The sequence below is a fragment of the Ambystoma mexicanum genome, chromosome 5q (genome assembly GCF_040938575.1).
Source record: "Ambystoma mexicanum isolate Mex_15411 chromosome 5q, UKY_AmexF1_1, whole genome shotgun sequence".
Classification (NCBI taxonomy): Eukaryota; Metazoa; Chordata; class Amphibia; order Caudata; family Ambystomatidae; genus Ambystoma; species Ambystoma mexicanum.
The window spans coordinates 544,073,467-544,098,627 of record NC_090933.1 but is presented as its reverse complement, the minus strand read 5'-3'; the positions used below and the strand labels follow the sequence as shown (position 1 = coordinate 544,098,627).

General features: G+C 47.0%; 1 protein-coding gene across 1 annotated transcript; it reads left to right on the top strand.

Annotated features, from left to right (window-relative positions):
- Positions 1-23,382: 23,382 nt before the first annotated feature.
- On the top strand, positions 23,383-24,681 carry LOC138498289 (uncharacterized protein F54H12.2-like). The gene has a single exon (XM_069622118.1). It carries the CDS (start codon positions 23,383-23,385, stop codon positions 24,679-24,681), a length of 1,299 nt encoding a protein of 432 aa, XP_069478219.1.
- Positions 24,682-25,161: the final 480 nt, after the last annotated feature.

The window sequence follows — 25,161 nt, the reverse complement described above, 5'->3', positions numbered from 1 at the left end:
TTCCAACACAGTGCTGTACTCACTGCCCCTGTGCAGTGTCCTCCATGGCCGAACCAAAAATGCAAAATGCGGTGTGGGGTAGTTTTTTTTTGTCAAAGTAGACCACTTCTTGGCCAATGTGGGCCAGTTTGATGAGATACATCACTATGATGTTAGTATTTTGACCAGTGATGCTGAATAAATATTCTTTAAAAAGCACAATTTACATCACATTTTACAAAAAAGAAACTGCCCCTTGATTACTATTGAAACAGTGTCACAAAAGGAATAAAAAGCCTTTTGCAACTGTGGGCCACATTTTTGGCCAATATGGTCCAGTTACAGTTTAATGAGTTACTTCACTATTCGGCCAGTAGTGTTGACCATTGTTGCTGAATCAATATTCTTTAAATAACACAATTTGCATTACATTTTATCAAAAAATCTCTGGGTACTACTGACACAGTCAGTCAAAAAAGGAATGAATTGCTATTTGCAACTGGCCTGTGATACTTTTTCGTTGGTGCCCGAGACAATTGCATGCACAGCCCGGCCCGCCTCCCCATGTCCCTGAAGTCATGTGTCGACATGCAGACTGACAATCTATCACCCCACACACCCCACAAGCACTTTGTATTCTGGGACTTGTTGTTCTGTTGTTCCTTCTTAAAATATGTGCCAGCAAAACCCACTCAATTTCTCTACCACCTCGGGAGCTTGGGTGCAGAGCCCGCCAGCGGGGGCAGTCAGGGTCTGTGGCAGTAGGAGGAGAGCAGGAGGAGACCACCATCCTTTGCATGCAGCAGGCTGGAGTGAAAACGGGAGGAGAGACGGAGAGGAGCTGTGGAGTGACAGCTGGGCTGCCTCCTGTGTCACCTTTCTGGCCAATTACCCATCCTTGCCACGAGTTTCCCTTGTCCGTGTGCCCTTTTTTTCCCCATCTGATACAGCCCCATCTCGCCTTGACAGAGTAGACTAGCACCATGAAGCCCAGACAGCAAGGGTTCATGAAGACAGAGCAGATCATGTGGTCTTGAGCACCTGGGGGCACCTCCAATCGTGATCATCATTGGGGCAGGCTCAGGCTTGTTGGGGCCACGGTCAGGAAGTCCTCTCTGGGGTACGAGGTGTCCATGGCTGGCATGGAGAACAGAGACAGGGTCTCCGATGAGTGGGCACCAGAGCCAGTTAGGGAATGGGTGCACTGATGACGGGTACAGAATTTAGGCCAAGGATAGAGACACCAGTCAGGGAGGCACCATAGCTGGGCTGGAGATGAGGGCACCAGTGGTGGCTACAGGTGTCAGGCCAGTTGAAGACACAAGTGGAGAATACAGGACCTGGGCAGCTGGTGGGCACCAATGCTGGGGGTACATGAGCAGAGACAGGGCACCACAGGTGTAGAAAGCAGAGGGCACAGAGAAACTTTCAGGGCCCTGAGAGATGTGCCATGTCTTCTTATAGTCCTGTCCCGCTCTCTACATTAAACAATGTAATTGTAGTATTGCCTGCTGTGGTTTACCCGGGAATGCTGTGCCAGTCCTGGCACAATCCTACTCTAGGGTCCACCCGCCTCATCACAGCATGCAATGCTTTGTGCATCCCGCCCACCCAATCGCAGTGTGTAAAGCTGTAGCTGCTGCGCTCCTCACCTCTCTGCCCCTCCCCGCCTGCGCAGATCTTCTCCTGCAGTCACAGAGTCAGAGTTCCGTTCTCCCCATTATATAGCCACCGCAGTATCCCCTCACAATGCCATACCTCTCGCGCTTCTTGTGTGTGGTGAAAGCAGCAGCAGATCTCCCTGCAGAGGAGGCACTGCGGGTTGCGGGTAGCACCCTCACTAGCATCCCAGACACAGAAGACAGAGCTCATAGCTCATGTTAGTTAGTTACAAGTCACTGTACTGTAAGGGAGCAGGCCGGTCTGGGGCAGCCCCGGCCCCGCCCAGCCCTGCCACTCCCAGTGTTTTGTAACACTGACTGCTGCTGCTGGTGCCTTGGTGTAGCCGCAGTTGGCTGCCAGCACGGTGTTAACCTTTCTCTACATCCGTGGTGGGCCGATCTCAATGTAAGTTACATTTTTGTAACTTACGTCCAGCCCAGGTGTGGGCTTCAGGAACTGGCCCCCAGGGCCTCACCTGCCTCATCGAAATTTCGGCCAGGCCACGGGCCAATTGGCCGATGGGCCAATCCAAACCTGTGCCTGTAGCAGGGAGATTTAAACAACAGCCACAGCTGACTGGGTTGTGCTGCTGGAGGGAGAAAGCTGCTTCTCTGTGTATGAAACTAGAGACTGTGAGGCTAGAAGAAGTGCTGTGGAGCCGAATGGCTGTGGATCCATAGAAACAGAAGCTGACCATGAGAAAAAACACGCTGCAGGAGCGTCCGAAGCCAACAGAGGGCTCCTGTGCATTCGCTGATGTTTGGAGGCAGCCGTCGCCTTACCAATGCCTGAAGACATGAAGCAGAAGAGCCCAGCAGAGACTGTGAGAGAAAACGAGAACTGCATGCTGCAACAGAGAAGGGGACGCTAAACGACTGCTAACAGCTTACAGTGAGAGAAGAAGAATACACCAGACAGAGCTGGTGAGTCAAACCAAGGGAAGCAGGGATGCCAGGGCATATTTGCATCCATGCCAAAACCGAGTAAGTATTAACAAAACATATAAGAGAGAAAGAGCGAAAGAGCCTTTCTTTGAAAGGGGAAATGGAAGAAAAGCACAATACTTTCAAGTTTGTCAGTGTATGCAATATAAATGTAAGAGAAATCCTGGAAGGATAATATACCAGACAGATATAATAACAGGAAAAGCAAACACAAGAGCCTATCAAGTTTGGAGGGATGTGCATAGCCCGTATGAGAAAAGCCAAGGTAGTGAATTATACCAGGCAGAGTAAATGTGCAAGAAAGGCGAATATGAATGAAAGCCACAGCAGGAGAGTATACCAGGCAGTTACAAGTGTGTGCATCTAAGAAGCCCTGCTTGGACAGTATACCGGACAGTTACACAGAGATAGCCCTGGTAAGGAAGTACAGAAGACAAGGACAAGCTGAACACTGTAAAGGAAAAAACGGCTTTAAAGGGAGACCTGAGAAAGACATATCAGGTCCAGCAAAAAGGCTGTGCTGATTACAAGAAGAGGAGTGGAAACCTGGCAGGAGAGTAGACCAAGTATCCTATAAAGATAAAGAGTGATGTTGTTTTGCATATCAGTTGTGTTGTTGATCCAGAGAAGCCCAATGAGCTGACATTGTTGAATACAGAACCAAGGGAAGAGATATCCAGGAGAAGGGAATCACCCTCTGGAACAAGGACATTTATCCTTTTGAAACTTTTGTTTTGGAGTCACACAATTTCCTTTTTGAACATTTACAAATCACTCAAGGCCAAATACATTACCCGTTACTTGGTATAGGATTTGGGAGTCACGCAGGGCCAACAAAGTAGCTATAGTACAATACAGGTTTGAATATTATCATTTGCTAGTGATACAGTTCCGTTATCTCTTAAATTCATCCATAAAGTGCTCAATTATATCATCAATGTGATTTATTCAGATTCAGGTGTTATATGACTGCTTGCAGCTGACACGTGTTTTGACCATAGGTTTTCCTCAAGGCAAGGGTGACGTGAATACATTTTTCTCTATGATGTTAGCAGTTCCTCAAAGTATCTCTTGAAATTATAAAAACTATTTATGTGCAAGGTAATGCTCCTTTATGTCATGTCCATGGACTACCGAAGCACTATTCACCCAAAGCACTTGGAAGTGATAACAAAGGGCTATAATGCACTATTCAAATATCAGGAAACATAAATTAACATAACATAACATAACATAAAGTAACATATAAAACAAATAACATATAACATATGAAATGCTTGCATTTCTGAAGGTTATCACAACCACTTTTAGATTAATCGGATTTATATAAATAAGAGCATGTTTCTATGGGCATGTTGGGACAGAGTCCAATACCTATATCTCAAATTGTTGGGTCGGATGGTCATGGGCACCAGGTACACTGCCCACTGCATGATATTGGGCGCTGGATGGAGTGGCAGGATTCCCTATCCCACTCCTCTCAGCTGTTTGGAGTGGGCTTGCCACATTGGCCATATCCCAGTAACACCATTAAGAAAGCTCCAAGTGTGTGTAAGGTGAACGACTCTCATGCAACCCAGAGGAGCCATTCCACCCAAAAACCTACCTCCTAAAGTGGTTATTGGATCTCCACCTCCCAAGAGGCAATATTATAAGGCACTTTTCAAGGAATATGGCATATGATTACGGTACATCTGAACTAACTGCCACAAACATACTTAAATCCAGCAAACACATGGGGGTTCATTCACAAAAGGTTTGCACAGCGCAAACGTAACTTTGCGCTGCAAAAGTACGTGCTGTGCCGCACAAAATTGATCAACCCATCTTACAAATTGGATTTTGCGCTGGCCTTTCCTACTGTGTGCAGTGCAGGAGCACGTTGCATGACACATAGCGTAATGCGTCGGAAGGGCCAGTTCAAAGTAGAAAATAGGGGGTGTAACATGCAACGTCCTCATTAAAAGAGGAACAGGAGGAAGAACCTGGATGTGGGGAGGGAAGCACCATACAAAAAACCAACATGCACCCAACAAGCGCTAAGTAAATCCTATTCACAGATTATATTGCACGATCTGTCAGACTCCTTAGGAAACCAACTTTATCGCCAACCATGATCTGTCGCAAAGCACAAAGTGCAAAGAATGGCCACCGATAAAAGGTGTTATGCAATCCCAACTGACATAGGATTGCCACATTGCCAGATCCTGCTTTGTTAGCTCTGACCTGACTGGATGGAAGGAGGATGAGGAGGATGAGGGGGACCCAAATCTTTCAACCACGCACCACACTATTTGGTTTGCCAGATGAGGTGGTGTATATAAGATACTGCTACCCTCCCCATGTCATACTAGACCTGGTCTGGGAGTGGGAGATTGATCTGGCATCACCCACCATGTGCTCACAGGCTGTGCCACCTCTTGCAAAGGTGCTAGCAGCCTTACACTTTCTGGACAATGGTTCATTCCAGCACACCACAGTCATCATTGGGGTATACCTCAGCCCGCACAATCCAGGTGCCTCCACCAAGTATTGCACTGCATCCTAGCACATGTGCATAGGCACATATACATGCCACGCACATTGCAGGCAAGGAAGAGAGTGTGCCAAGAACTCTATACAGTTGCACACTTTCCATGGGTCCTGGGAGCATTAGACTTAACACATGTATTGCTACAGCCCCCCACCCCCGAGAGACTGAGCACAACTACTGCAACAGGAAACATTGGGATTCCATTAAGGCACAGGGGATCTGTAATGCCAAGAGACACAACATGCATGTCAATGCCAATTACCCGGGATGCACGCATGACAGCTACATCTGCCACCATTCCCCAATATACCAGGCCCTTGCATCAGGAACCTTTGCAAACACCTGGCTGGTGGGTAAGTATCAACTATTATGGACACACAAGCAGTCACATGACACACAGGAGCACAAGTAATAACAATACATGCAAATAACAACCATTTCCCCCCTGCAGGAACAAGACCTACATGCTCTCCCCATTCCTGTGGACAACATCAGGAATGCAGCCAACCCAGGTGAAGCAGGCTACAACATAGCACGCAAAGCAACTAGGGGCATAGTGAAGCACACATTCGGGGTGTTGCTCGAGTCATGCTTCCGCACCCTTAACCACGATGTGGCATATTTCCATAAGCACCCAATGTACTATGCAAGATCATTGTGAAATGTTGTGCCCTGCATAATACTGCCACACGTCAAGTCATAGCAGTGGAGATGGAGGAGGGACACCACCCTCATCCACAGGCATAATCCATTCCCTAGTAGGCCAAAGGGGCATGGACAGTACACACAAAATCAGGCTGTACAAACACAATTCACATGAATGGCTATCCCTGTGGAGCACACACAGTGAAGCCTAAATCCTGATGCCCTTCAGTGATGCAATCAGGGCACACCTCTGTTCCACCACCACAGCTCCAAAGCATGTGTCATCAGGGTCCAGCTTCACCCCACCAACTTAAAGGGGAGTCATGTTCAATACATTGACCAGCACCCCCAAGGCAAGGCTCAAGGCTGTCAACTTCATTGCAGCAGATTTTGGCATCCTGGGAGAGCAGGTCCTGGCCCATTACGATGCTCACTTCTACCCTTGTGAGCTTTGGACGTGTGGGCATCTGAAGATCCGGGCGAACATCACAGCTGCCATCAACGTGGAGAGGGTGGCAGTCCATACTGTGGACCATGGCAAGAAGCACTGGAATGACCTCATGATCTGGAGCCAAGTGAAGGCGGCCCTCGATGCAGGTGCTAACATAGATGCACACTAAGCAGGCTGCCATCAGGTGTCACCACTTCACCTCTGGATCCCGGAGAGGGTTAACCCAGACGTCCAAGCCCAAGTCTTTGACCTGTAGGCATGAATCCAAGCTGCTGGTGAGTACCAACAGGGTGAACTTGTCTACCGAGTTTGTGTGTCAAGCATGGGTATGCATGATTTTAGCATGTCTGTTATTTGCACAGAATGTGTATTGCACAATTTCCAACTGGTGTGCAGCCTCATGCTGATGCTGGGCATATGTGATGGCACACATCTGTGAAATGGACAGGTGTAGGATTGTGCTCTGTCAGTTCTTGGGGAGAAAGTCTACTTGTGTGCATGCAATGCAAGATGCTAACAGCAAAGCCTCACACATGAACAGTTGCCAGATTGAGATGTTCCAGGCACATGAGGTACATTCATGCATGCCTCCTCTATAGGTTTCTCAATTGCAAATGATGATTGCATCATCCCCACTCAGCAGCTCAGACTGAAAAATATGTTTTAATGAGTGGTAATGGCAATTTAGTGAATTTGACTATCTGGGACAGCATTGTGATCTGTCAGGCCACTGTATGGGGGGGGCATACATGGCATGTCATCACAGCTTTTCTTGGGGTTGGATCCAACAGCCTTGCTGCTTTAACCTCAGCAATGGTTGCATGTATGTGTTGCATGCTTTAATGTTGGACTATCGGGGTGCATGTTGCTAGATGTGGTTGTATGGAGATGTACCTATGGTGCTACGGACACATGTGGCCAGGTGTCCTTCCCATGTCCCTGCCTGAAGGATACACTTAAGTCACTGAAGCATTGGCATTGTGATGTGGGATTAGTTGTTGCCATGTGTATGTGGCCACACACCAATGTTCTGGGTTCACATGTGCATGTCCTGTCAATGTGACACAAACAATTTCCTAATCTTATGTGACTGTATTCATTCTGATTGCATGGCATGGGCCTGTGTGTGTGTCTGTTGGTGGTTGACACATATTGACTGCATTATAATGTTACTTTTGGGTATACTACACATGCATTGGCACTGTTTATTAATGCCTATATTCTTTGTTCCCTTTTCCACAGTTGATGCATCTGGTGAAGAGGGTGTACGCTGTGCTGTGGAGCTGAAACCCAGGGCCTGGTCTCCAGACCCACACACAGACCCCAGCTACACCTAGTTGTGTCCACCACTTCTGAAAGCAATGTGTCTGTGGAGGGTCCCATACATCAGGCAATGCTTCTGAGGGTTAGTCCCAGGATTCCATTGTTGTGGGGGAAACTTCGGCAGCGGTAGGACAGGTTGTTCATGACATTGCCACACAAGGTCCCCACACCATGGATACCTCTCTGGATGTATCTGGGTTGATGGAGGAGAAGGAGGGGGATGACAATGCAACCCTGCCCGCAGTGTCAGGTGAGGCTACTGATGCGGAGTGCAGGCTGCACATCTGGACCTTTCACAGGAGGTTGTGCAGTCCACTGTGGAGGGGTCTGCACAATCTACTGTCCCAGGGCCATCTGTTGCAGCACTACCCACCTTCAACAATTCTTCCACCTAGACCAAGGCCACACTTTCAGCCGATGTGGCCATCCAGGATGAGGTGCTGCCCCTGCTGATGGGTGCCCTGAGGTGGCAGTCTTCTATGCGTGATGCTGTGCATGCATCTTGTGATCTGCTATTAGAGCATCACATACAGATGGGCTGCCTCTTGGCACAATTGGCAACAGTATGTCTTTCTGGTGGCCTCTCTGGGCTGGCCACTGCAATGGTGCCCTCCTCCTCCTCCTCATCTGTGCCCCAGTCATCCTCGACTGAGGCCTCTTGTTTTATTGCTGCTAATCAGCTGTGCTGTTTCATTGTCCTATTTGATCATATTGTATAGCATTTACTTTAGGATTTCAATCGTCGTACTTATAGAGCCTTTTTAATTATATTTTAGAACTCCCACTTTAATTCTAAACTTGTCGCTTTTAATTGTATCCTTTGTGCTGCTACCACTTACCCAAACCTTACGGTCCCTCCAAGCCTGAGTGCGATTAAAAACAGAGTCGTTTTTGCTCTCTGCATGCACTTGCAGAAACTACATTTCCCATTCCCTCTTGTAGTTCCCAGCCATATTTCCTACTAAACTCGGCCCGAATACACCGGCGTGAAAGCATCAAGGCAGTCTGTGGCTGGACGTGCTGGGCATGTCTTGTGCTCTTCCTAGTTGGCGTTCATGGGTATCCAGGAAATTTTGGTTGCTATCGCCGCGGCTCGCCCCATTTTTACCGACCAGGCCACTTTACCTGCGGTAAAGACATCAGCAGGATCCCTATTATCTCCAGCAGCTCAGACAGGTACATTTGTGCCCCCCCATCATATTGTCTGCCCCCATTCCCATGTCACCTGCTGCTAGCGAGGCATTCTTGTCTGTTGCCTTTATGCTGACCCCCTTGCAGCCTCCAAAGCCCCGCGATTTGGCGGTTGGATATTTTGGAGAACAGGCTCAGATTCCTGATGTGATTACATGCCCGCTCTCCCCTATGGTTGAGAGCGGATTTTCTCCACGGATCCCCTCCACTGACCAGTTGCTCCCAATAACCAAGCTACGCTGCATGCTATTGAATACCCCCTCATTGATTAAGCACGGTAATGAAGTCAACAACTACATTGAACACAATGAGTTAGATGTATGCTCCCTTATGGAAACCTGGGCTTCTAGCTACTCTGGTCCCTCTCTTAATTTAGCAATTCCTGATGGGTATACCATGTCACATTATGACCGACTAGAGGAGAGAGGTGGCGGTGTTGCCTTTATTTTTAAAGATACCCTCTCTATTTGGGAAGTACAAGGTCAAACTATTGAAGGTACTGAATCTATCCACATTAAAATAGGTATGCATGCGGAAACCACAGTTAATTCTTTACTAATATACCGCCCGCCTTCTCTGACGACAAATTTTTCTGTAGTCCTTTCTTATTATTTGTTACCTTTGCTAAAGCCTAATATGTATTTTATTCTGCTTGTTGATTTTAATTATTGGCATGGACACATTGATGACCCCTTAGTGGCTGAATTAGAACAGGTTCTTTCCAATCAAGGTTTCTTACAACAAATTTACGGCCTCACCCATCTACTGGGCCATACTCTAGATTGATTCTCAGTGGCCAATATCACCTGCCAAGACACCCAAATTAGCCCTTGTGCCTGGTCGGATCATGCCTTTGTGCACTTTACCATCACGGTCACCTTCCCTCTTAAACTCAAAAAGAAAATGCCCGAATTCATTCGGGTCCGTAACCTTCTTGAATTGAACCTCTTTTGGACCAAGACATTTTTTAAAATTTTAAAATTTTAAAATTAATTTTATGAAGTTATCCTCCATTCAAGATATATCCAGAGGTCTAACTGCTAACTTGGATCACATTTCCTGCATCCTCGCTCCCCCGAAACTTAAAAAACTACTGGGGATAAAAGAAGTAAACCATGGTATTCAAAGGATTTACAAAAACATAAATCGTCAACCCTGAAGCTGTTCCATTCTTGGAAAGCCAATCCTAGCTCTACCTTGTTGGCCGATTATAAATTAGGGAGGAAGTTATGTAAAACTATGATCGTGGAAGCAAAAAAAAAATCATCATAACTGTAGAATCCAAAATGCTAAATTTGATACTAAGGAACTTTTAGGATTCTAAAGGAATTAGAGTCCACTCCCCAACCGCAGGGGCTCACCTCCATACATGATGCTAATTGGTGCCAACAAGTACAAAATGGAATGCATAACAAACTCCTAGGCATTGGAGATGATATTGCGCCTAAAAAAGAAGCTCTCTCGTCTATTCCAGTCCTTAGTAACCATAAACCCTTTGTTAGAAGCCCAGTGATCACTCAATTCAATTTCCACCCAATATCAGAGGCTGATCTGAAGATCGTGGTTGAGCAACTCAAGGCAACTAAATGCAAGGGCGATCCTTGCTCCTCCTTGATTATCAAACCTTTCCCCCCGGCACTCATAAAGGCAATCTGTAAGTTTGTGAATGGATCCCTACACGAGGGACGTATTCCGGATGATCTAAAACAAGCTTGGGTCACCCCTATCTTGATGAAACCGGGGCTGTCAGAAGATAACCCTTTTAAATACAGACCAATAACTAAAATGCCTTTCTTGTTAAAGATCCTTCATTGAGTCGCCTATTTGCAGATTTCTCAGCACCTGAACCAGCTACCAATCCTCAATGACTATCAATCAGGCTTCAGACAAGGCTTCGGCACTGAGACCTCCTTTTTGTATTTGAAGTCCCAACTTTTCTGACGCATGCACAAAGGACTATCTTCTCTTCTAGTATCTTAGGATTTGTCTCCAGCCTTCAACTTGGTCGACCACTCTATCATGGTGGCCAGAATGGCAGAGGATGCTAACTGTTCCCCCTTAGCAGCCTTGTGTATCAGATCTTTCCTGGATAATAGACAGAGCAGGTATTGCCTCGGGGAAGCCGAGGCCATCCCTGCCTCTGTGCTTTTCGGGGTACCACTGGTAGCTAGCACTTCGCCCTGCTTTATAACATCTATATGGCCTCTTTTCCTGCTATGCTGGAGCAGGAAGGGATTATTTATTCAAATTAAGCTGACAACACCCAGTGTGTCGTCCCGTTATCAGGTGTGCATTCTCAGGATGAACAGGCGCTTAACAAAATGTTTGCTCTGATTGAAAATTGGATGATGCACAATAACCTCACACTAAATAAAGGCAAAACAGAGTTGATGATAGTTGGTAACCCTAGGAAGTTAACTAAACTGGACCCTGCCTGAAAATCATTCATGTTGGGGTAGGTCGAAATACTCCACCTAACAAAACTAAAAATTAAGTGGTAATAGACCAGATGCTTAACATGAGGGCCCCTGTGTGCAATACTGTTTCAGCGGCTGTTTATTATGTGAAATGGCTTGCCCACTTGAGACCCTTTATCTCTCAAGCTAACGCAGAATCCATAGCTAAAGCTATTATCAGGGAAAAGATTGTCTCCCGATCGGTCTCTGCAAAGTTGACTCTAGTAGACTCCAAGTGGTTCAGAATGGAGCAGTGAGAGTGGTATTTGGTTTAGCCTGCCGCAATCACATCTCAGATGCCAGGCGTGCCCTGCACTGGCAACCAGTAGAGACCCAAGCCAAGTTTAGACTACTAACCATTGTCTTCAAATGTAGACTGGGAATAATGCTTACCTACCTGCAAGACTCTATCATTGAGAATGTCAGTAGCAGGTCTTTAAGGTCCAGTAACCCCAAAATCTTCTGGATCTTCCATGCTGTAAACTAAAGAAAGTGGAGAATGGTGCCTTCTTCCTCGTTGCCCCTAAGTTGTGGAACTCCCTATCGCTGAACCTAAGAGAACAGTCCTCATTGATGGTTTTCAAGAAGGACCTCAAGTCCTGGTTGTTCTACTGATCCCTCGCTTGGATACTGCTTATGAGGCCTAGTCTGACCCCCTGGGACCTTGTCCCGTCTGTTTTTTATTGTTAGTTTGTCTTGTCCGCGGCCTTATGCCTCAGGGCCCATGGCTGCACATTACAAATTAATTAAATGAAGTAAAGTAAAAAGCTACCACGATGGGCTACAGTGCACCTGTCCCACCATTGCTCAGTCTGGATGTGCCAGTGTCTCCGGTGGAGGTGGTAGTCCATACAGTGGATAATGAGGTGGCCACTAAGCCTGCCCAGGAGTCTACAGGGGAATATGCTGTGGAGATACAAGAGACACTTGAGGTCAGCACAGGTGCTCTACTCCCTGACGCAGGCTGTCATTCAATCAGAGGGAGTACCTGCGCTGCACACGCACTGCCGGGCAGCAGGCAATGGAGATAGTGAGGAGACAATTCCTGGATGGCATTGATACAAGTGAGGTAGGAGGCACAACAGTGCCTGCAGGCTCTGGTGTCAGCCCAGATGTACTATGTGAGGCAGTAGGAGGTGGAGAGGCAGTGGGCTTGTTATATGGCAATTGCCAGGGCCAAGGTGAAGAGGGGTTGGTGCAGGCATGTACTGCCATCCTGGGGGAGTCTTGCAGGACAGTGGAGGAGATAGAATTTCACATGAGGGAAGCCTTGCAAGCCCCCCAGGAAACTACAGAGGCCCGCCTACAAGCAGCGGGAGGGGGAATCTGCCATGGCTGAGGAATTGTTGAAGATCACATTGAACTAGCCCTTGTTTGATGAATGGATGTGTTCTATTGTAGATGTGGGATGTGACATGATTTGGAATTCATGTGTTTCACACCTTTGTCATGAGCATCTGTTACTTGCCTATTCCTGTGCTTTTCACTATAGGCATGGTGGCCAATAGTGAATCTGGTGTTTATGGGGGTGTGATACATATATGCTGTGGTTGACATTGAACTTATTTTGTGAATCTATTTAAGGGTGTTAAGTAATCTTGTGCATTGTTTGTGGTTGCCATGGTGGCATTACTTTGATTGACTTGTACATGTGGACACGTGTTTCAGATGTAGAGGAGGGAACGATCAGACGGCTGGAGATCGTAAGGGCTGGTTGTATGTTGCCATTCCTTGTGCAGGGGCACTGCATGTTTTGTGTTGGTGTTTCAGTTTTGGTTGACTGACTGTTTTCTGTGTCTAATGGTGTCAATGTGAGGATGCATTTGGTGATGGGTGAAATGTCTCATGATGTTGTTTGGGTTCTCCAATTTGGTATGGGTACTCATTTATTCATGTGTCTTGCCACATGTTCAACATGGATTATGTGTGCTATTTATCTGGTGACAGCTCATTTACCTATACCCATTCACTACTTGAGGTACAGTTTATTGTATGTTGTGTTCTGGTCCACTGATATTTTGGTGTCCCTTTGGCACTTGCCTGTCAATGTGGATGTGCTCACACTTAATTCACAGGTATGGTTCATTGGAATTGGGTATGTTGAGGAGGGCTGGGGCCTCACTCCAACAGGGAGCCATGGAAGATGCTACAATCCTGGATTCAAATCCACTGCTGCCAGGTGTTCATGTTGGAGGAGGATGTCTGGCAGGTGTGCTTCATGGTGGACCCAGGCCAGAGGAGTTGAGGTAGGCTGGTGCTCCACATTGGACTGGAATGAGGGTGAACTTGCCGGTGCTGCCTTGGTTTTTGGGGTTGGGCCACAAGTCAGTGGGGGTACTGGGATGAGAGCAGACCTGCGTGTACTGCTTTGAGTTTGGGGGTTTGGGCACCGGTCAGTGTGGTTACTGGGATGAGTGCAGACTTGTGGGTGCTGTCTTGGTTTTGGGTGTTGGGACACAGGACAGTGGCAGTATTGGGACACACGAAGATGTGTGTGTGCTACCATAGATTTGGGTGTTGGGGCACAGGTCATTGGTGGTACTGGGATGAGGGCAGACTTACAGGCACTGCCTTGAGTTCAGAGGTTGGTGCACAGGTCAGTGGCTTACAGGGATGAGGTAGGACCTGTGGGTGCTGCTTTGGGTTTGGAGGTTGGGGTAAGGTCAGGGGGGTACTGTGATGAAGGCAGTCTTGTGGGGGCTGTCTTGGGTTTGGAGGTTGGGGCTCAGGTCAATGGGGGTATTGGGATGAGGGCTGACTGGAGGATGCCTCTTTGGGTTCAGGGGTTGTGGGCACAGGTCAGTGGGGTACTGGGATGAGGGTGGACTTGTGGGTGCTGCCTTGAGTTAGGGGGTTGGGGCACAGGTCAGTGGGGGTACTGGGTTGAGGGCGGATTTGTAGGTTCTACCTTGGGTTTGGGGAAAAGGGCACACTTGTGGGTGCTGTATTTGCTTTGGGGGTTGGGACAAGGTTAGTGGGGTTACTGGGATGAGGGCAGATTTGTAGGTTCTACCTTGGGTTTGGGGAAATGGGCACAGGTCAGTGGGGGTCCTGGGATGAGGGAAGACTTGCAGGTGCTGCTTCGGTTCAGGGGTAGATGCACAGGTAAGTGGGGTACTGGGATGAGGGGGGTCTTGCGGCTGCTGCCTTAGGTTTGTGGGTTGGGGCACAGGTCTATTGGGGTACTGGGACGAGGGTGGACTTGTGGGTGCTGCCCTGGGTTCAGGGGTTGGTGCACTGGTGAGTGGGGGTACTGGGACGAGGGTGCCCTTGCAGGGGCTGCCTTTGGTTTGGGGTTTAGGGCACAGGTCAGTGGGAAGGGAGTTCTATAATTTGGCGGCAAGCACTGGGAAGCTTGTGCCACCTGCTTTTTGGAGCTTAAATCTGGGGATGTACTGGGACGAGGGCAGTCTTGCGGGTGCTGCCTTAGGTTTGGGGGTTGGGCAAGGTCAGTGGGGGTACTGTGATGAGGGCAGACATATAGGTGCTACCTTGGGTTTGGGGGTTGAGGCATAGGTCAGTGCTGGTACTGGGATGAGTGTGGACTTGTGGGTGCTGCCTTGGGTTCAGGGGTTGGGGCATAGGTCAGTGGTGGTACGGTGATGAGGGTGTACATGCAAGTGCTGCCTTAGTTTTGGGGGTTGGGGCACATGTCAGTGGGGTTACTGGGACAAGGGTGAACTTGCGGGTGCTGCCTTGGGTTCGGGGTTGGGGCATAGTTCATTGGGGTTACTGGGATGAAGGCGGCTTTGCAGGTGCTGACATAGGTTAGAGGTTTGGGGTACAGGTTATTAGGGGTACTGGGATGAGGGCAGACCTGTGGGTGCTGCCTTGGGTTGGGGTTGAGGCACTGGTCAGTGGGGTACTAGGAAGAGGGAAGACTTATGGGACTGCCTAAGGTTCAGGGGTTGGGACACAGGTCAGTGGGGGTATTGGGACAAGGGCAATCTTGCAGGTACTGCCGCAGGTTCGGAGTGGAGCACAGGTCAGCAGGGGTACTGAGATGAGGGAGAAATTGTGGGTGCTACCTTGAGTTAGGGGGTTGGGGCACAGGTCAGTGGGGGTACTGGGTTGAGGGCGGACTTGTAGGTGCTGCCTTGGGCTCAGGGGTTGGGGCACATGTCAGTGGGGGTACTGGGATGAGGGCAGACTTGTGGGTGCTGTCTTTGCTTTGGGGGTTGTGACAAGGTCAGTTGGGGTACTGGGATGAGGGCGGATTTGTAGGTTCTACCTTGTGTTTGGGGAAATGGACACATGTCAGTGGGGATCCTGGGATGAGGGCAGACTTGCAGGTGCTGTTTCGGTTCTGGCGTTGGGGCGCAGGTAAGTGGGGTACTGGGATGAGAGCGGTCTTGCGGGTGCTGCCTTAGGTTTGTGGGTTGGGGCACAGGTCTGTGGGGGTACTGGGACGAGGGCGGACTTGTGGGTGCTGCCCTGGATTCAGGGGTTGGTGCACTGGTCAGTAGGGGTTCTGGGATGAGGGTGCACTTGCAGGAGCTGCCTTCGGTTTGGTGGTTGGGGCACAGGTCAGTGGGGTTACTGGGGCAGGGCAGACTTGCAGGTGCCGCTTTGGGTTCAGAGGTTGGGTCAAAGATCAGTCAGGGAACTGGGATGGCGATGGACTTGCCAGTGCTGCCTTGGGTTTGGGGTTTGGGGCAGAGGTCAACGGGGCTACTGGGATGACGGCGGACTTGTGGGTGCTGCCTTAGGTTTAGGGGTTGGGGCACATGGAAGTGGCGGTACTGGGATGAGGGCGGTCTTGCGGGTGCTGCTTTAGGTTTGGGAGTTGGGGCAAGGTCAGTGGGGGTACTGTGATGAGGGCATACATGTAGGTGCTGGCTTGGGTTGGGGGGTTTGGGCATAGGTCAGTGGTGGTACTGGGATGAGGGTGGACTTGTGGGTGCTGCCTTGGGTTCAGGGGTTGGGGTATAGGTCAGTGGTGGTACTGTGATGAGGGTGTACATGCAAGTGCTGCCTTAGTTTTGGGGGTTGGGGCACAGGTCTGTATGGTTACTGGGACAAGGGTGAACATGCGGGTGCTGCTTCGGTTCAGGGGTTGGGGCACAGGTAAGTGGGGTACTGGGATGAGGGTGGTCTTGCGGGTGCTGCCTTAGGTTAGTGGGTTGGGGAACAGGTCTGTGGGGGTACTGGGATGAGGGTGGACTTGTGGGTGCTGCCCTGGGTTCAGGGGTTAGTGCACTGGTCAGTGGGGGTACTGGGACAAGGGTGCACTTGCAGGGGCTGCCTTCGGTTTGGGGGTTGGGGCACAGGTCAGTGAGGTTACTGGAACAGGGCAGACTTGCAGGTGCTGCTTTGGGTTCAGAGGTTGGGGCACAGATCAGTCAGCGAACTGGGATGGAGGTGGACTTGCCGGTGCTGCCTTGGGTTTGGGGTTTGGGGCACAGGTCAACGGGCTATTGGGATGACGGCGGACTTATGGGTGCTGCCTTAGTTTTGGGGGTTGGGGCACATGGACGTGAGGGACTGGGATGAGGGCGGTCTTGCGGGTGCTGCCTTAGGTTTGGGGGTTGGGGCAAGGTCTTTGGGGGTACTGTGATGAGGGCAGACATGTAAGTGCTGCCTTATGTTTGGGGTTTGGGGCACAGGTCAGTGGGGTTACTGGGACAAGGGTGAACTTGTGGTTGCTGCCTTGAGTTTGGGGTTGGGGCACAGTTCAGTGGGTGTACTGGGATGAGGGCGGCCTTGCAGGTGCTGACATAGGTTAGGGGTTTGGGGTACAGGTTAGTAGAGGTACTGGGATGAGGGCAGACCTGTGGGTGCTGCCTTGGGTTTGGGGTTGGGGCACTGGTCATTGGGGTACTAGGAAGAGGCAAGATTTATGGGACTGCCTATGGTTCAGGGGTTGGGGCATAGGTCAGTGGGCATATTGGGATAAGCACAATCTTGCCGTTACTGCAGTTACTGCTGTGGGTTCGGGAGTGGAGCACAGGTCAGTGGGGGTACTGAGATGAGGGAGGACTTGCAGGTGCTGCTTTAAGTTAAAACTCCCTTCTCCCCTCTTCCTCCTGCAGTCCACTCTTCTCTCTGTGCATCTTCCTTCTCTCCTGCTGCAATCTTCCAATCTTTATGGAAGTACCCGGGCTTCTTCACAAAAACCTCAGGACTACAATAGAGCAAAGTACGCATTTCCTGAAGTTCCCTGCTTTCTACCAGAAAACCAGTGCTTCCAAGTGAAACCGTTTCACGGTATGAGCGGATATGTGGTAATGTTGACTGTACCGTGACGCCATGTAAAATCATAAGAGTTCAGCTGGTTCATAAAGCTAAGCATTTAAATGGGAGCGTGTGCTTAAACACTTTCCCTCCGACAATTCAGGAGTAGGGAAACCATGTTCTTTAAAGTAAATGTGTAAAACCTTATGGGCAAGCTGTCTGTGTGTTGCGGCAAGATTGAAAATATATATTTATGTAGAACTCATGATTATCCTGCAGTTGCAGAGTGTACACTGCGATACATAGTCAGGGAAGTCATTTGGGGATCGCCAGGGGTTGCATCTGCGACCCCTGAGGTCTCCCTTGTACCGCTATGGTCTCCCTTGATACCTTTAACAAACAAAAATATATTTTTTAATATTTTTATTTTTACAAAAAGAAGCTCATGGGCTCTGGCCAGCACCATGTGGCTTTTTGTTTCTGGAGTGGCTGGTGTTCTTACTCAGGCATCTTAAAAAGACAAGGGGTCCCACAAGTGTAACACTTTGAGCAGTGACCCTAAATAAGAAAGAATGTGAAAGTAGTACTATAACCCTCCTTTCATCAAACTCAAAAAGGGGGCGTGGTTTGCATAATGTGACAGGTGGCCACGCCCCCTTTACCCGGAAGTCCCGCCCTAACCGGATGTCCCGCCTCTTGTGGTGTCCATGGTAACGCATGTCCCTCCTTACCGGATGTCCTGTGCTGTAGTGACGTCATGTGTTGTGTTGAGGGGCGTAGTGGTGTAGGAAAGGGCGTTTCCCGGGGGTGATGTCGTGGGTGAGGTAATATTTTGGGGGCTAGGCATGGTCCAGCAGGGATGGTGACATCACGGGCGTGTCCCTGAAGTTTCCCCTAAGGCCTAACCCAATAGTGACGTAATGCGTTGTGTTGAGGGGCGTGGTGGTGTAGGAAAGGGTGTTACCCGGTGGTGATGTCGTGCATGAGGTAATATTTTGGGGGCTAGGCGTGCTCCAGCAGGAATGGTGACATCACGGGCGTGTCCCTGATTTTTTTTGTAAGGCCTAACCCAACAGTGATGTCATGGCTTGTGTTTAGGGCATGGTGGTGTAGATAAGGGCGTTTCCCGGTGGTGATGTCGTGGATGAGGTAATATTTTGGGGGCTAGGCGTGTCCCAGCAGGGATGGTGACATCACGGGCGTGTCTCTGATTTTTTTGTAAGGCCTAACCTAACAGTGACGTCATGGATTGTGTTTAGGGCGTGTTGGCGACGATAAGGGTGTTTCCCGGTGGTGATGTCGTGCATGAGGTAATATTTTGGGGGGCTAGGTGTGGTCCAGCAGGGATGGTGACATCACAGGCGTGTTCCTGAAGTTTTTTCTAAGGCCTAACCTAACAGTGACGTCATGGCTTGTGTTTAGGGCGTGGTGGTGTAGGAAAGGGTGTTTCCCGGTGGTGATGTCGTGCATGAGGTAATATTTTGGGGGCTAGGCGTGGTCCAGCAGGGATGATGACATCCCTCTGGGGTCAAGGTCCAGGGTTTTGATGAGATGATGTAGGTATGAAGTTGTGATGTCAGGGGGGCAGGCCGGGGGGCGTTGTGGGGGTGATGTAGTTGTGGGTCCTCCCCTAGGGGTGGAGTATGGTGTATATATACAGAAGGAGCTCTGGAGAGAGGTAGACGGTGCTCTTGGAGTTTGACTGTACTATTTGCATAACGCTTACAATACCCCTGAATCATGAAGCGTTACAGCTACTACTCTAAGAATACAGGAGGGGAAGACGTCAGCAACACCGCTGAAAAGGCTGATAGTCCTAGAAGTCCGACAACAATAATTCCTGTAGCTGATGAGGAATCGCAAGGTCCCACTTATAGTGGAATGGCGTATGAGGATGAGTTGAGCCAGGGCATTTTTTTAATGAATCTGGGTGATATGACACCTCCTGATTCTTATCCCTTTAAAGATGCTGATGGTGTAGAGGCTGGTATAATGGATGCAGACTATACAGAGGCCGATCTGAAGGCTATGGACAAATCTATGAAGACTTTTGAAGAACCTTTGTATGCGGATCTGGGGGTTTTGGACAAGCTGTTTCCAGAGGTAGCAATGACCCCAGAGTTGGAAACAAGCGCCGATGAAGATAGGCTGTTTATGGAGACAGCTGATGCTGTGGAGGCCGGTTTGTCTATGGATGCAGCTGTTGATATGGAGGCGGAGGCGGAGGGACCTGTTCTGTGTAAATTGGTATGTAGGAAAAGGGGTGTGTGTGTGTGTGTGTGAACTATGTGTTAAAAAAAAAAAAAATAAAAAAAAAAAAAAATATATATATATATATATATATATATATATATATATATATATATATATATATATATATATATATATATGTATTGAAGAGTTACATTTCTTTCTTTTTTGAATTGCAGAAAACGGCAGATAAAGTTGACGGTACTGAAAGTCAGCGGTCTTCATTTAATACCGTCAATTTTTACTGTGTGTACTGTTCAAAAATGATCGAAAGTCCAGCAACAGAAGCTCGCAATATGTGTAAGAAGTGTGTTTGTTTAAAGCGCTTTGAAAGTTCTGATGAAGAAGAAGAGGAAGCTATGACTTTTTTGGAAACCTCAACTGTTCAGGCTTTTGCGGCCTGTGTACTGAAAGTGTGTTTGAAGCGTGATTATTACCGTTGGTGTTATGGACATAAAAGCGATGACCCGCAACAGGATGCTCATGACTGTTTACTTCTGAATTATCACGCTAGAGCAATACATCGGATATGTTTTCTGTTGAATTCATATAAAGGTTTTCAGCTGCTTAAAGCTGTATATAAAGGCATGGGCATGCGTGTACATGCTAGTATGGAGAGTGTTCTATCTAAAACATGGATAGAAATATACCATTGCCGCAATCCCGAGAAAAAATTGAGATCTTTACACGTGGCTGGTCCTGTGCGTTTTAGAAACAGGGTAGCCCGTTTAATGGATAAAGATTTTTGTGACCTATACACTTTTGGGAATCCCCTGAAGCCTTGTGTAGCACGCCATAAACTGTTTTAAAGAGAGAGGAGAAATAAACAGAGTTTATTTTCTTTTATGTGTATATTTGTTTCTAGGATAAGATTTCTGAAGGGCCAGCAAGGCGTGTGGATCGTAAACTGAAACCGGGCCGTGTATGTGTGGAAAAACTGTTATACGCTATGCTGAAAGAGCGGATATCGGAAATTGCCTCAGATACCCTGAAATATCTACAGATACCTACCCCCCTACCAGAGCCAATTTGTAAAAGTTTGATGTGTATAGGTAACATATGTACCAACACATGGCTCCCGGTATTGGATGAATACTGGCATTTGTACAAATATGATGTGGGTTCTTTATATTTACACCCTAGAGAGGTGTTACATCAGCTGTTGGAGCAATTGTATGAACATTACTTTAGCATTAAAGGATACGTTTTACAGGACTGCGAATTGTATGAACTTTTAAATGCCTCAAGTGTTTTATGTATACAGAGTTATATGCGGGGGGAACGGGTAGTTTTGTATAATGCTATTTAAGGCTGCAGAAAAAATATCAAAAAGGGTCACGTTGTGCCAGACGCTATATGTATAAGAGTTGTAATAAAATCATCTTTCACCCATTATGCCTTTGTTTATTTTTTGAATTGTTTCAGCGGTGAACATCTCTTATTGAAGCATGCATGAAAGCTATTATGATGAAAGCCGTGTTGGCAGTTATGGGGGTGTTGATGCTCTTTATAAAAAATTACAACATGACAAGAAACCTATCTCACGCGGAGCTGTTAAGGAATGGTTATCTGGTGAAGAGGCATATAGTCTTCATAAAAATGCTAGAAAACGTTTTAACAGAAGAAGAACAGTGCTTTCCCAAATAGACGAACAATGGCAGGGTGATATTGTGGATATGCGGACCTATGGGAAGCAGAACAACGGGGCGCAGTACATCTTGACGGTTATTGATATTTTATCAAAATACGCCTTTGCCGAAGTTTTGAAGGATAAGACTGGATCAAGAGTGACGGCAGCTTTTAAACATGTTTTTAGCAAAGGCCGGGTGCCTGTAAAATTACAAACGGATGCTGGTAAGGAGTTTTTAAATAGACCCTTCCAAAATCTTTTAAAACAACATAACGTGTATCATTTTGTAACGTATAACGAAGTTAAGGCGGCTGTTGTTGAGCGCTTTAATAGAACCTTAAAATCTAAGATTTGGCGATATTTTACAGCAAAGAATACACATCGTTATGTGGACGTATTACAACGTTTTATAGAGGCGTACAACCATAGCTATCATCGCTCTATAAAAATGACTCCAAATTCTGTAACGTCTGAAAATTCTGTAACTGTTTGGAAAAACTTGTACGCTGACATGGTAACGAAGAAGGTCAAGAAACCATCTTTTCGCGTGGGGGACCATGTCTGAGTTTCTAAGCTTAAAGGTGTCTTTACAAAGGGGTATCAGCAATCATTTACGGATGAAATATTTATAGTGACCAAAGTAACTGTGAAAGAGGGGGTTTACATCTATCAGCTGGTTGATTATGATGGTGATGGTGTGAGCGGTAATTTTTATACCGAAGAGTTACAGAAGGTCACCAATGAGCCCCAACGCTTTTATAGGGTTGAGAAAATTCTTCAGAGTAAAGGTAAAGGAAATAAAAAACAAAGTCTGGTAAAATGGACAGGGTGACCTTAGAAATTTAACAGTTGGGTTAGCGCTTCATCTCTAAAGGATCTACAAAGCAAAGGCGCTCCCTGAGAAGATGGAAAGCAGTGGATTTTATATCACCTTACCCAGTAACGCTTCTCACGATACATTCCCAAACAATGAAATATCAAATTAGTGTGTTAAAATGGCTAAACCCGTTGATTTACAAGGATTGTGGGAAGCGGGTCTAATGGAGATTCAATACCCCCATACCTGGGACACTGTGTCTAGAAGAGAGGCCAAATTTACCATCAAACGTGAAGGTCCTATTGAACTTTTACACGCCGGTTTTCCTCATGGATTTTACAGCAGTATACAAGTTTTGTTAGAGGCTATCAATAAAAGTCTCGCAAACATTGAACGCTATTCTGATATACAATTGTTTCTGGATAAGGTGCAGAGAAAAGTATTTCTAAAATCGACGGATCTTACCACCGAGTTTATATGTACTGGGAAACTTTTTCGTGTTTTGGGAACCGTTCAAAATGTAAAAAGTACTAAAGATTTGGACAAAAGACGTGCTGATATTGATGGGGGATTTTACAGTCTTATGAGCTACAGTGATATAGTAGAATATCAAAGGGTTGGTGACTCGTACGCCCCGCTAATGAGAACAGCCCAGGTGAAAGGTGAAAATAATGGCATTGTTAATATACAATATATTAAACCTGATTATATACCGGTTTCTAAGAGTCATTTTGACACCATCAATATACAGATAAGGGATGATCAGGGGGAGTTGGTGTCATTTAAATACGGGAAGGTCCTAGTGAAACTACACCTCCGTCCTAGGCGAGAAAAAGACTATTAAAAAAACATGGTATTTATGAAAAACTATGGAGAGCCGTACGTTTATAGGGATTATTACCGCCGACAAGCTTGTTATGGCAATCAACCTTACTTTCAAGGGGCACCCGTTATGTATGGTGCGGGTTTCGGAAGTATTTTTAGAAGCCTCTTTCGAAGGGCTATGCCGTTTCTACGAAAGGGGTTTGAATTAGCCAAACCACATGTGAAAACAGCAGCCACAAATATTGCTAACGATGTGGTGTCTACGGCTACAACATCCATCGCAAATCGTTTTGACCAACCACCGCAAGAGGGTTCTGGGCTGGTTTATGTGAAAAACAACACAAACAAAAGAAAAAGGAAATCACTGCACAGATGGGGCCCTCCAGGAATGCATAAAAATCTAGGATCAGCAACGAAAACGGCTCAGAAGAGAAAAAGAACTCGCAAGAACAGATCGGTCAAGAAAAAAAAAAACAGCCCCGGCATTAATATTTTCTAAAAGATGGCGTTTATCCATTGTGCGTCGGGGGAGAAATCTGAACTCGATCTGTTTGCTGTACCCCCGACAAAAACTAGCATTGAAAACAGCTTTTTCATGGAAGTGGCTCCCCTTGCTGCACTATCTCCGCTAGCGCCTATAGAGTTTTATATATCAGGCTCAACAGAGATGTATCTGGATTTAAATGACACGTTACTTTACCTCACTTGTAAAATAACAAAAGCTGATGGATCAGCTATCCCCGCAACGGCTAAAGTTGCTACGATTGCTTACCCTGTGGCTACCCTCTTTAATCAAGTGGATATTACTCTAGGCGACCGGCTGATTACACAGAGCGACAACATGTATGCGTACAGGGCCTATATAGAAAGCATTTTGAACTACAGCAATGACGCTTTGGACAGTCAGTTTACAGCGGGGCTTTTCTATAAGGACACAGCAGGCCATATGGAGGATTATGCTCTAGATGGGGCTAATGCAGGTTTTATAAAAAGAGCTACACATGCCAGAGGGAGCAGAAATTTTGATTTACTAGGCCGTCTACACTCCGATCTATTTTTCCAGGAGAAACTAATGGTAAACGGCGTTGATCTGAAAATTAAAGTTTCTAGAAATAAAAATGCTTTTTGCCTCAACAGCGATGATGCTGAAGCCTACAAGCTGATTATAGTATCAGCTAGTTTATTTATTAAAAGGGTGAATGTGTCACCCACGGTCAGATTAGCTCATGCTGATGCTCTACAAGTATCAAACTTAAAATATCCGGTGGAGCGGACATCTTTGAAAATTTTCAGTGTTCCAGCGGGTAGCCGTGTCGCCAGTCAAGATAACTTATTCCTTGGACAGTTACCGAAAATAATCATCACTGGTTTTGTTGACAACACAGCTTTTTCTGGGGCTTACGCCAGCAACCCTTTTAATTTTAAACATTACAACATCAACTACGCAGCTCTTTTTAAAGACGGGGTCGTTATACCGTCTAAAGCCTACAGTCCCAGTTTTCAACAAAAAAATACAATTAGGGAGTATTTGGGACTTGTCTCCATCAGCGGTAAACATCTGCATGATAAAGGTTTTGTGATACCCCGGGACGATTATGATGGGGGTTATACTCTCTTAGCTTTTGATTTGAGACCTGATAATACATCAACCGGCCATTATAATCTTATTAGAAATGGTAATCTACGCATAGAAGTACGCTTTGCTGCAAATTTACCCAACACAGTGAGTCTAATTATTATGGCTCTATTTGACTCGGTTATGGAACTCAACAATCAACGACAAGTCCTGTACGACATATAATGGATACTTACCAGATCAAGCGTTTTCTAAGTAAAGACAAACACGCTAAGAAAACATTCAAGGGTGTGTATTCATGCAATAACCTTCCAAGAGACATAAGTAATGAGCGACCCATTAGTCTTGTGGCGAACACCGATCCCCAAGATCAGTAAGGCACCCATTGGATAGGTATGTTTATAAACAAGGATACAATAACAGTCTTTGACAGCCTGGGGTGTTTCCCAAGCCACCCCATATACAGAGGCGCTATCCTGGGCTATGTGAAGGATATAGCACCCGTTATACATTATAATAAAACACCTGTGCAACATCCTGAAGACATCACGTGTGGCCAGCACTCCTGTTACTTTGTATCTAACATGTCTGAGAAACACTCGCTGATAAGGGTTATGCACACCTATTCACTGGACCTCTGGCAAATGATGTCATGGTTACTGCTTTTGTGAATAAGAACAGCTTTCGGAGATCCCCTGTAAATGT